We start from the raw sequence: 12,865 nt of genomic DNA on the forward strand, positions 1-12,865 counted from the left end.
AGGGAGGCCCTGTTGTGCCATGTTCCTCCCCACATGGAACGCTTACCCATGAGCATGGCTGCCATTATAAAGTAACAGGTGTACCTTGAGTCATCACGTGTAATCAAATCATAATTCACTCAAATTAATATGCATGACTACAAAACTGATTCAGTGAAGGTTCCTGGCATGCAAGTCAGTAGACAGTTTTATTGAAAACTAATTTTAAGCCCAGTTAAAAGGCTGGAAACAGGAACGTATAAAAAGCACAACTGGACAAAAAAGGAGGGAAGAATAGGATCGTGTTTGGAAAGTGGCATAAATAACTAGGCTTTACTGAGCTGTTTGAGAAAGCACCATGTTGTGGTGCTGGAAAGCCCCTGGAGGCAAATCCGTAATCTGTGATGTTGGGCTTCACAAATAAAATGGACTTGAGTTGGCTTGACGATAGAGAGAGGTGGGGGAGCTGTGCAGAACAGAAGTTCATGGGGGTATTCTATTATGATGGTGGAGAGGTAATACCACGCTTGTTGTACATTCATGGAGTGGTATGACTTTGTTTTGAGGAACACTATTGTAATACAGCCCCCCCCCCCAAAAAAGAAACTAATTCTGTCATACACATGGGTTCAACAGAACCGCACATGTGTAGTAAAACTAATTCTTTCACACACATGGGTTCAACAGAACCCAACATGCATAGTAAAATAAAATGGGAGATGAGGGAGAATTCCACGTTACATCTCAATGCAAAACACCAATAAGGTTTCTCACATGAGGCCAGCAGGTCATACATGAAGTGACGTATGCATGTTCGACTACCAGATCATTCTAGGTAATAAACACTGTGTAAAAGGGACCACACTATATCTATAATATACTCTCACACATTTCTGGGAAGACTCCATGCCTTCCCATAGCTTCGAATTCAAGACAGCAAAATAAATTTCCAAGATATTTAATTCAAAAAAGCAAGTTATTTGGACAATACAAAATTCAAAGTGGCAAGTACCTACCCGGGCCGGCAGAAAAGAAAGCGTTATTAAGGTATTTACAGACCACCCAGGACTACAGACACACTAGTGCTGCTTGAACTCAAAGTGAATCTGAACCCAGCACAGTAAATTATCAATCAATAAAAAAAAAGCACCTTTAAACTCAAGATATTGTTCAAATTTCATAGATAAAGTTGAGTAAAACAACAAACTGAAAAATGGTAAAGTATATATATCTACTATATATATTATCAGCTAGTAAATAACTTCTTTGGAGAACTTCTGGACTGAATGTGAATATGAGGTTGAGACTGATCATTCCTGCTGATGGTGGAGTTTTGGTTTCCAGGCTGGCAGGTAAAAGGTGCTGCAGCACTGCTGTAGTGTCGCTGCAGTGGTGAGATACTGAACTACAACCTGCAGGCCAAAGGTTTGATCCTTTACCACCACAACGACCAAGACGGTCATCATGGCTGTTCTGGATTTTCAGAGTTTGATAACTTTGTGAAAAAAAAGATACAGACCTGCCGCCCCCTGACTGCTCCTCCTCCTATTGCATATATTTACATTACAATGAGTTTTAGATCAACTGCATACAAATATAAAAGTTATGATAAGATCTGCCTAAAACAACCATGAGCGGTCAAAACAGCCGCTCATAATTTGCGTGTGATGGTGTGCGTCATGTCCATATTTATGACGTGTTATGGTGTGCGTCATGTCAGTATCTATGACGTGTGATGGTGGCATCATGTCAGTATTTATGACGTGTGATGGTGGCATCATGTCAGTATTTATGAGGTGTGATGGTGGCGTCATGTCAGTATTTATGAGGTGTGATGGTGGCATCATGTCAGTATTTATGAGGTGTGATGGTGGCGTCATGTCAGTATTTATGACGTGTTATGGTGGCATCATGTCAGTATTTATGACATGTGTTGGTGGTGTCATGTCAGTATTTATGAGGTGTGATGGTGGCGTCATGTCAGTATTTATGAGGTGTGATGGTGGCGTCATGTCAGTATTTATGACATATGATGGTGGCGTCATGTCAGTATTTATGAGGTGTGTTGGTGGTGTCATGTCAGTATTTATGAGGTGTGTTGGTGGCATCATGTCAGTATTTATGACGTGTGTTGGTGGCATCATGTCAGTATTTATGACGTGTGTTGGTGGCATCATGTCAGTATCTATGACACGTGATGGTGGCATCATGTCAGTATCTATGACGTATGATGGTGGCATCATGTCAGTATTTATGAGGTGTGATGGTGGCATCATGTCAGTATTTATGAGGTGTGATGGTGGCGTCATGTCAGTATTTATGACGTGTGTTGGTGGCATCATGTCAGTATTTATGAGGTGTGATGGTGGCGTCATGTCAGTATTTATGAGGTGTGATGGTGTGCATCATGTCAGTATTTATGACGTGTGATGGTGGCATCATGTCAGTATCTATGACACGTGATGGTGGCATCATGTCAGTATTTATGACGTGTGTTGGTGGTGTCATGTCAGTATTTATGAGGTGTGATGGTGGCGTCATGTCAGTATTTATGAGGTGTGATGGTGGCGTCATGTCAGTATTTATGACATATGATGGTGGCGTCATGTCAGTATTTATGAGGTGTGTTGGTGGCGTCATGTCAGTATTTATGAGGTGTGATGGTGGCGTCATGTCAGTATTTATGAGGTGTGATGGTGGTGTCATGTCAGTATTTATGAGGTGTGATGGTGTGCATAATGTCAGTATTTATGAGGTGTGATGGTGTGCATAATGTCAGTATCTATGACACGTGATGGTGGCGTCATGTCAGTATTTATGAGGTGTGATGGTGGCGTCATGTCAGTATTTATGACGTATGATGGTGTGCATCATGTCAGTATTTATGAGGTGTGATGGTGTGCATAATGTCAGTATCTATGACACGTGATGGTGGCATCATGTCAGTATTTATGACGTATGATGGTGGCATCATGTCAGTATCTATGACACGTGATGGTGGCATCATGTCAGTATTTATGACGTATGATGGTGGCATCATGTCAGTATTTATGAGGTGTGATGGTGTGCATCATGTCAGTATCTATGACACGTGATGGTGGCATCATGTCAGTATTTATGACGTATGATGGTGGCATCATGTCAGTATTTATGAGGTGTGATGGTGGCATCATGTCAGTATTTATGAGGTGTGATGGTGGCATCATGTCAGTATTTATGACGTATGATGGTGGCATCATGTCAGTATCTATGACACGTGATGGTGGCATCATGTCAGTATTTATGACGTATGATGGTGGCATCATGTCAGTATTTATGAGGTGTGATGGTGGCGTCATGTCAGTATTTATGACATATGATGGTGGCGTCATGTCAGTATTTATGAGGTGTGATGGTGGCGTCATGTCAGTATTTATGACGTGTGTTGGTGGCATCATGTCAGTATTTATGAGGTGTGATGGTGGCGTCATGTCAGTATTTATGACGTATGATGGTGGCATCATGTCAGTATTTATGAGGTGTGATGGTGTGCATCATGTCAGTATCTATGACACGTGATGGTGGCATCATGTCAGTATTTATGAGGTGTGATGGTGGCATCATGTCAGTATCTATGACACGTGATGGTGGCATCATGTCAGTATTTATGACGTATGATGGTGGCATCATGTCAGTATTTATGAGGTGTGATGGTGTGCATCATGTCAGTATCTATGACACGTGATGGTGGCATCATGTCAGTATTTATGACGTGTGATGGTGGCATCATGTCAGTATTTATGACGTGTGATGGTGGCATCATGTCAGTATTTATGACGTATGATGGTGGCGTCATGTCAGTATTTATAACGTGTGGTGGTGTGCGTCATGTCAGTATTTATGAGGTGTGATGGTGGCGTCATGTCAGTATTTATGACGTGTGATGGTGGCGTCATGTCAGTATTTATGACGTGTGATGGTGTGCATCATGTCAGTATTTATGACGTGTGATGGTGGCGTCATGTCAGTATTTATGACACGTGATGGTGGCATCATGTCAGTATTTATGAAGTGTGTTGGTCGCATCATTTCCTGCATGAAGTTCGTTGCTGTGTCCTAGAAACACCCTAGTGTCCTCCAGTGCAGACAAATAGTCTACACTTGATGTGTGATTATGTCCAACATATCTGGGTACAGACGCTGCTACAGACGCACCATGACTACCACCGAGGCATTACAGTATTAACAGGCATTGAACAGCAGCCATTTTAAATTGTTTAAAAATAGTATTAAAGCTGTTAGAATGATAATTGTGGTGTCAGTTAGTGTCATAACAGACACACTAACATGTAATGCATTAATATCTCAACTAGGTATTTATCTTGACACGATATAGAGTTTAAAAACCGGAGGTCATTTTGACTGCCCAAGGTCGTTCTAGTAGGTTTTAAGTTCTGGTCGTTGTTTGGGACTGTTTCAATATCTATTTTCAGTTATTTTTTTACATATCACGTTTGTTAGATTGGTGACATGTGTTTTCCGTTTTGTTTTTCAGGTCATATTTTAACTTTTTCAATTTTGCTATTCAAGTTTGACCATGTCTCTCTGAAGTTTAAACTGTTTAAAAATAGTATTATGGTTGTTAAAATATTAATTTTGGTGTCAAGTTGTTTCATAACAGACATACTAACATATGTAATGGATTAATATCTCAGTTGGGTATCTATCTTAACACAATATAGAGTTTAAAAACCGGCCATCAAATTTGACCACCCATGGTGGTTTCAGGTAGGAGTGAGATCCCGGTGGTTCTGGTGTTAAGGGCAACCAAGTGACAGCAAGCAGTCTGATTAAAGCATGCTGAATAATGCAGGTGAGGACATCACATGAAGTTGACTCAGGTCATCTGGACACAACGTTTATGAAGAGACCTGTCTATGAACGCTGTGTCCTGATGAACTGATTCAACTTTCTGTGACTGACACAAGCAGCTTGTGCATTCTGTTATGATGCTCATGTGGCTGGACAGCACATGAGCCTACCTGCTACCTGACTCTGAGAAAATTTGCTGAATAACCTTAAAACAACAATCCCAAGGAGTCACATGAAAACAATATACTTCATGCCTGACACTTTCCCTGGCATATTTAACACTATAGCTAATCCACAAATCACAGACGCCATCATTCTTGTTCATTATAACATCTGCTGCTAGGCAGACAAGTGATGGAGCAAACAGAACTGTACACCTTCACCATAGCAGCCAAATGATGGAGACTCAGGGAGGCAGTGGTGAGTTTGGAGAAGCAGCAAGGTTATTATAAGGCAGACCAAGCTCATGGAACATCTTTATGAACAAATACAACAACATCCATCCCTGCGACCCTGAGAGCAGGACAAGCTCTTCGGATAATGGATGGATGAAGAACAACATCCATGGATCAAACTCAGGTTCAACAGTATTTTTTGTGTAGCTGTGTGGAGGTTGCTGATATAACACTAGCTACCCCGTCTCATGTTGAACTGACCTCTGGCACGTGGAGTGGTCCAACAGCTATGCAGCGACCAGTAACACCACAGTGCTCCAGATACAAGTGTAGAAAAGGTACTTGACAAAGACTTGTAGCACGAGTGAAAGAAGTGGTGAGGAGCGTGTACTAGGGTAGTAGTGTATTGGTGTACTGGTGTAGGTGTGGTGAGACATGAGCATGCTATTCATTCCCTCTCTGGACACTGCAGCAGCACAGCCAGGCAGGAATACTTACCGACATCGACGCATGGTCATTGTTGTTATTCTGAGCAGAGACGCCACCAAACCAAGACGGAAAATAAACAAATTGAAAATAAAAATTGGTAGAGGGGGAGGAGAAAGTGAAGGAAAAGAGGAGGAGAAAAGAAGTATGGCAATAATAAATGAATAGGAGGAGGTACATTTCAGTGCATGCTTTGCATAGGTCAAATTACTCCAAAACCAAACTGTAAATAAAAAACTGAATGTGCTTAAGAAGTAATCATTACACAGTGTTACTGATGGAGAGCATGGGGACATTTCTGAAGGGTCTAAAGAAATCATAAGAAGAGCCATGGAGGAAGTGGGACTCGTTGAAGACAGGACAGACAGGAAGTTCAACACAAAGTGGAGGAAAACAGCCACTGAACAAAATTAAATTAAAGGGTCTGGGATCGTCAGCTAGGCCGCCCAAATCACACACATCTGAATTATTTCTTTTGACTTGGAAGTGGATGTATTGTAAAAATATAGTTGTCTGAATATTTTTTTTGGGGGGCATAAAGCCAACTCATTATGGACACGTTTAAATGAGCAGGTCCTCTGCACATGACTGACTTCTAATGCCTTAAAACCAACTGCTCTGAAAACCAGTGTAGAGAAACACCTGGGGTAACTTCTTTCTAATACCAGCCCCCTCAGTTCAGTAACTGTAGTCCAGTTACACCAGGGGTGGGGAATGATCTGGCGTTTTGCAGATTACGTGTATCACATTTTGCCAGTGTTCATGTTAACATTGCTAAAATGCTTCCTTCATGTGTAATAACAGTGTAATTGTAGTCAAGCCTCCTACAGACTGGGATTTTAGCAGTCCTATAAGTTTACTGCATGCCACACTGTGTGATGGACCTAATAAACTTGGGTACGACATCAAGTGTGATGTGTGTAGACTGTATGATGACAACACTACTGAATCACATCAAGTGTGATGTGTGTAGACTGTACCATGATAACACTACTGAATCACATCAAGTGTGATGTGTGTAGACTGTATGATGACAACACTACTGAACCACATTAAGTGTGATGTGTGTAGACTGTAACATGACAACACTACTGAATCACATCAAGTGTGATGTGTGTAGACTGTACGATGACAACACTACTGAACCACATTAAGTGTGATGTGTGTAGACTGTACCATGATAACACTACTGAATCACATTAAGTGTGATGTGTGTAGACTGTACGATGACAACACTACTGAATTGCAGGCTACGCCGCTGGTAGAGCAACATGACACCAAGCAGGAATCGAGTCCTTTCAATAGTCGCCGCAGCTCGTGTTGCTGTTTTTGTTGAATCCATGCTGTTTGGGTCACAGATGCTAACAGTGCGTTTGTCTGTGTTTAGCGCCAGCAAAGATTGTGCGTGGCGTTGATCAGTGGGTCATGTCGTGCTGCATTTCTATTGGTTTTTAGCAGACATACACTACCGTTCAAAAGTTTGGGATCACCCAAACAATTTTGTGTTTTCCATGAAAAGTCACACTTATTCACCACCATATGTTGTGAAATGAATAGAAAATAGAGTCAAGACATTGACAAGGTTAGAAATAATGATTTGTATTTGAAATAAGATTTTTTTTACATCAAACTTTGCTTTCGTCAAAGAATCCTCCATTTGCAGCAATTACAGCATTGCAGACCTTTGGCATTCTAGCTGTTAATTTGTTGAGGTAATCTGGAGAAATTGCACCCCAAGCTTCCAGAAGCAGCTCCCACAAGTTGGATTGGTTGGATGGGCACTTCTTTGAGCAGATTGAGTTTCTGGAGCATCACATTTGTGGGGTCAATTAAACGCTCAAAATGGCCAGAAAAAGAGAACTTTCATCTGAAACTCGACAGTCTATTCTTGTTCTTAGAAATGAAGGCTATTCCATGCGAGAAATTGCTAAGAAATTGAAGATTTCCTACACCGGTGTGTACTACTCCCTTCAGAGGACAGCACAAACAGGCTCTAACCAGAGTAGAAAAAGAAGTGGGAGGCCGCGTTGCACAACTGAGTAAGAAGATAAGTACATTAGAGTCTCTAGTTTGAGAAACAGACGCCTCACAGGTCCCCAACTGGCATCTTCATTAAATAGTACCTGTTAGAGCCTGTTTGTGCTGTCCTCTGAAGGGAGTAGTACACACCGGTGTAGGAAATCTTCAATTTCTTAGCAATTTCTCGCATGGAATAGCCTTCATTTCTAAGAACAAGAATAGACTGTCGAGTTTCAGATGAAAGTTCTCTTTTTCTGGCCATTTTGAGCGTTTAATTGACCCCACAAATGTGATGCTCCAGAAACTCAATCTGCTCAAAGAAGTGCCCATCCAACCAATCCAACTTGTGGGAGCTGCTTCTGGAAGCGTGGGGTGCAATTTCTCCAGATTACCTCAACAAATTAACAGCTAGAATGCCAAAGGTCTGCAATGCTGTAATTGCTGCAAATGGAGGATTCTTTGACGAAAGCAAAGTTTGATGTAAAAAAAATCTTATTTCAAATACAAATCATTATTTCTAACCTTGTCAATGTCTTGACTCTATTTTCTATTCATTTCACAACATATGGTGGTGAATAAGTGTGACTTTTCATGGAAAACACGAAATTGTTTGGGTGATCCCAAACTTTTGAACGGTAGTGTAGGTCGTAGCAGCAGTCACACTGTGAAATGGTCATCCTACATTTCTGACACTGTCACACTTTTGTCCCAGGTTATCTTCGGTCACAAGACCAGAATAACGGCCGTCTTTGAACCTGTCTCACAGTGTGACGTAGGACCACCGTTTTGGAGCCACAACCGAAGATATCGCCACGTTTAGTCACCTTTCATCTGAGACGGCCCACATCACAGAGTGTGCAGGAGGCTTGAGAGGAAGCTGTGTTCTAAGTTGTTGGTAAAGCTGTCTGAAGACCTGTGCAGTGTGTAGCACCCGTATACAGAAAGCTTTAAATGAACCACGCATTGTTTGTCGAGTTTCATTTTATGATGCAGTAGCATTACAAAGCGGCAGCATCAGGCTTATTAACCACTAAAACAACAACCAGAATCAAACTTTACCGGGTCACCTACCAAATCAAGAAAGAAAAAAAAGGCAACCCTTTAAATAACAAGCTGTTTATTACACAGAAATAACCAAGTAATATAGTACAAGTAAAGCGAGCTAACTGAACTTTGATTACTGAGTTACACAATTAGTTTTCCTTGTAATTTTAATGTGCTCTTAACTATAACCTACATCCAACACTGTACTGGATAAACTAACTTGTCACATTACACCCAACAAAAGTATTTTTGTTTGTTTGTGTTTCAGGGGTGAAAAAATAAGCTGTAAACCTGAATACAAGGTGATGTCACGCTGGGTAACATAACATCAAAGTAAATGTAGCATGAAATCTAATATTTACCCTGTATTAATACTTAGCAGGTCATTATTTCATCCCTACAGCACAGTGTTTCCCAACACTTTTTATCCCACAGCAGAAAAAGTTAGGGACTTACGGAGTGTAACACCGAAAATCTCCACTAAAGCAAATAGAGTTTTGTTTTGACAAAAATTACATTGATAAGAATAATAAAAAAGAAAATAACTTGCATTCAAAGAGATGATCATTCACATCCCCATTTTCATAAAAAAGACAAATTAACAAATATATAGAAATCTGGAACAACACCAGAAGGTCAAAGCATCAGCTACTGGCTGATAGAGCAGTCACCCAAGGCTCTAAGACCAGACAGACCAACCTGAGCACAGCCTGGATTCACTACAAGAAAGCCTACGATTCAATGCCCCACACCTGGGTACTGGAGTGTGTGGCACTATACAAAGCCAACAGGGCACTAATAGCCTTCGTGAAGAAATCAATGTGGTAGCAGAAAACAACACTGGAGGCCAACTCAAAGACAATCACACAGGTAACCATCAAATGTGACAAATGCCAGGGTGATGCACTATCCCTGCTGCTGTTCTGCATAGGCCTGAACCCCCTCAGACAGATCATCACAAAGAGTGGAAAAGGATACAGGTTCAGAAGTGGAATTACCATCAGCCACCTCCTATAGATGGATGACATCAAGCTGTATGCCAGGAATGAGCAAGACATTGACTCGCTGATCCACCGCACAAGGATCTACAGCGACGACATCGGGATGTCATTCAGACTGGACAAATGTGATCAAATGGTGGCAAAAAGAGGAAAGGTGGTGAGCACTGAAGGGGTTGAACTACCAGATGGCAGGATAACAGACATACAGGACAGTTACAAATACCTGGGTATTCCACAAGCAAATGGAAACCATGAGGAGGCAGCACGGCTGTCAGCTACAGCCAAATACCTCCAGAGAGTGAGGCAGGTCCTGAGGAGCCAGCTCAATGGGAAGAATAAGATCCAATCCACCAACACATATGCCCTACCAGTCATCACATACTCAGCTAGAATAATAAGCTGGCCAAAGGAGGACGTAAAGGCCACAGATATCAAGACACGGAAACTCCTCACAAAGCACTGAGGGTTCCACCCAAAGTCCGGCAGCCTGAGACTGTATGTTGAGCAAAAAGATGGGGGCTGAGGCTTAGTGAGTATCAGGGCCACTATCCAGGATGAAACAAGGAACTTCCATGTGTACACCAGAAAGAGGCCCCCCAGTATGAAATGCCGAGTGAGTATCTCAGGCAGCAGAAGACAGAGAGTAGGGAGGAAGAAGAAGAGGCAGTATCATGGAAGACTAAGCCCTTCCATGGGATGTACCATCGACAGATAGAAAACTTCACTGATTGAGAAATTCTACTGGTAGCTAGAAAAGGCTGGATTGAAGGACACCACAGAGGCTGTGATCATAGTAGCGCAAGAAAAGGCACTCAGCACCAGATTGGTTGAGGCAGGGATCTACCACACCAGACAAGACCCAAGATGCAGCCTGTGCAAAGACGCCCCAGAGACAGTCCAGCACTTAGTAGCAGGGTGTAAAATGCTAGCTGGGAACGAGTACACTCAAAGGCATAACCAAGTGGCTGGGATAGTATACAGAAATGTCTGTACTGAATACGGACTGCAAGTCCCCAAATCCAAATTGAAGACACTGCCAAAGGTGGTTGAGAATGGCAGAGCTAAGATCCTGTGGGACATGAAGTTCCAGACTGATAAGCAGGTGCTGGCTAACCAAAGAGACATTGTGATGGCCGTCAAGGAACAGAAGACAGCTGTAGTGATCGATGTAGCAACCCGAGTGATGGCAACATCAGGAAGAAAGAGCATGAGAAGCTAGAGAAATACCAAGGGCTGAGGAAAGAACTAGATCAGCTGTGGAAGGGTAGTCCACAGTAGTCCCAGTGGTAATAGGAGCACTAGGGGCTGTGACCCCCAAACTGGGAGTGGCTCCAGCAGATTCCAGAAACAACATCTGAGTTCTCTGTCTAGAATAGTGCAGTCCTAGGGACAGCTAAGATAATGTGCAGAACCCTCAAACTCCCAGGCCCCTGATAAAAAAGGGTGAGAGGAATATCTTTATATGTAAGTATGTATGTATGTATGTATGTATGTATGTATGTACAGTGGTGTGTGTGTGTGTGTGTGTGTGTGTGTGTATAACGAATTTATGAAAAACAACACTGAAAATAATCAAAAGAACACAACGGCCCACTGAAAATGATAATGGAGGGTTTATGGATGGTGAAGGATTTGAGAATGTGTACCACTCACCGGCAGATGAGTAAAGACCTGGAAAGTGGAGCGCAAGAAGTTGATCAGGTCCATGAGGTATCCAGAGGCACGGCCATCCGACTCAGCCATTCCCCATTCATAGTCTGCTAGCTGGATGAATTCATCAATTTTCTGGTTCAACTTGGTGTAGATCTCCCCTTCTGCAGCATGACGAGCATCCTATAAATAAATGTTGTAATTAGCCCATTCTTTTCTGTTTTCCTGTTTGATCGAGACCTAATAAATCAATAAGAATAAAATTACTGAATAGTTGACACTATTTTGAAGCAAGTACGGCAAACTCTGGTATCTTATTTTTTTGGTCTTGGTCTTAGTCATGTCTTGTTCTGCATTTCATGGATAAGTCTTTGAGGTGATGTCTGCCGTTGATTAAAGGGTTATAACTATAGGTAAAAGGTAACAAAAGATATTTTTGGAGTAAATGTACTAAATATATATTTTAAATATGCACTCACTGAACACTTTATTAGGAACACTAAACTAATAGTGGGTAGGGGCCTTCCTTTGCTCTCAAAACAGCACCAATTCTTCATAGCATGAATTCCACAAGATGTTGGAAACAATCCTTTGAGATTCTGGTCCATTTTGACATGACTGCATCGTGCAAGTTCTGCACGATGCTACAGATCGGGTGACTGGGAAGGCCACCAATGAACACTGACCTCATTGTCATGTTCATGGAACCAGTTTGAGATTACTTTTGCTTAGTGACATGGTGCATTATAAAGCTGGAAGTAGCCATTAAAAGATGGAGAAATTGTGGCCATGAAGGGATGCACACAGTCAGCATCAATACTCAAATAGGCTATGACATCCAAGAGATGATTGATTGGTATTAACGAGCCCAAAGTGTGCCAAGAAAACATTCCCCACATCATTACACCACCACCAAAAGCCCGGGCTGTTGACACAACGCAGGTTGAGTCCATGGTTTTATGCTATGGGTGCCTAATTCTGACACTATCATCTGTGTGCCTCAGCAGAAATCAAGATTCATCAGACCATCCTACATTTTTCCAGTCTTGAACTGTCCAGTTTTGGTAAGCCTGTGCGCACCACAGCGTCAGCTTTCTGTTCTTGGCTAACAGATGTGGAACCCGGCATGGTCTTTTGCTGAGGTAGCCCATCCGACTCAAGGTTCGACGTATTGTGCATTCTGAGATGCTTTTCTGCTCACCACAATTGTACAGAGTGGTTATCTGCGTTACCATAGCCTTTCTGTAAGCTGGAACCAGTCTGCCCATTCTCCATTGATCTCTCTCATAAACAAGACATTCCCATCCACAGAAGTGCCACTCATTGGATTTTTTTTCCCATTTTTCACACTTTTCTGAGTAAACTCTAGAGACTTGTGGGTGACAATCTCCAAGAGATGAGCAGTTACAGAAATTCTCAAACCAGCCCGTCTGGTACCAA

At 42.0% G+C, this 12,865-nt stretch overlaps 1 protein-coding gene across 2 annotated transcripts in view; it reads right to left on the minus strand.

Moving 5' to 3' along the window:
* exoc6 (exocyst complex component 6) overlaps nucleotides 1-12,865 on the minus strand; it is a 149,786-nt gene that overhangs the window by 22,376 nt on the left and 114,545 nt on the right. For both annotated transcript variants that reach the window (XR_008811869.1, XM_056297792.1), the window contains exon 19: nucleotides 11,429-11,608. Coding sequence is in view for 1 of the 2 variants with exons in the window: in XM_056297792.1 (XP_056153767.1) it covers nucleotides 11,429-11,608 (180 nt within the window). In the remaining variant the exon portion in view is untranslated. The remainder of the gene's footprint in view (nucleotides 1-11,428; nucleotides 11,609-12,865) is intronic.

This window comes from Lampris incognitus, chromosome 17, assembly GCF_029633865.1.
Source record: "Lampris incognitus isolate fLamInc1 chromosome 17, fLamInc1.hap2, whole genome shotgun sequence".
NCBI lineage: Eukaryota > Metazoa > Chordata > Actinopteri > Lampriformes > Lampridae > Lampris > Lampris incognitus.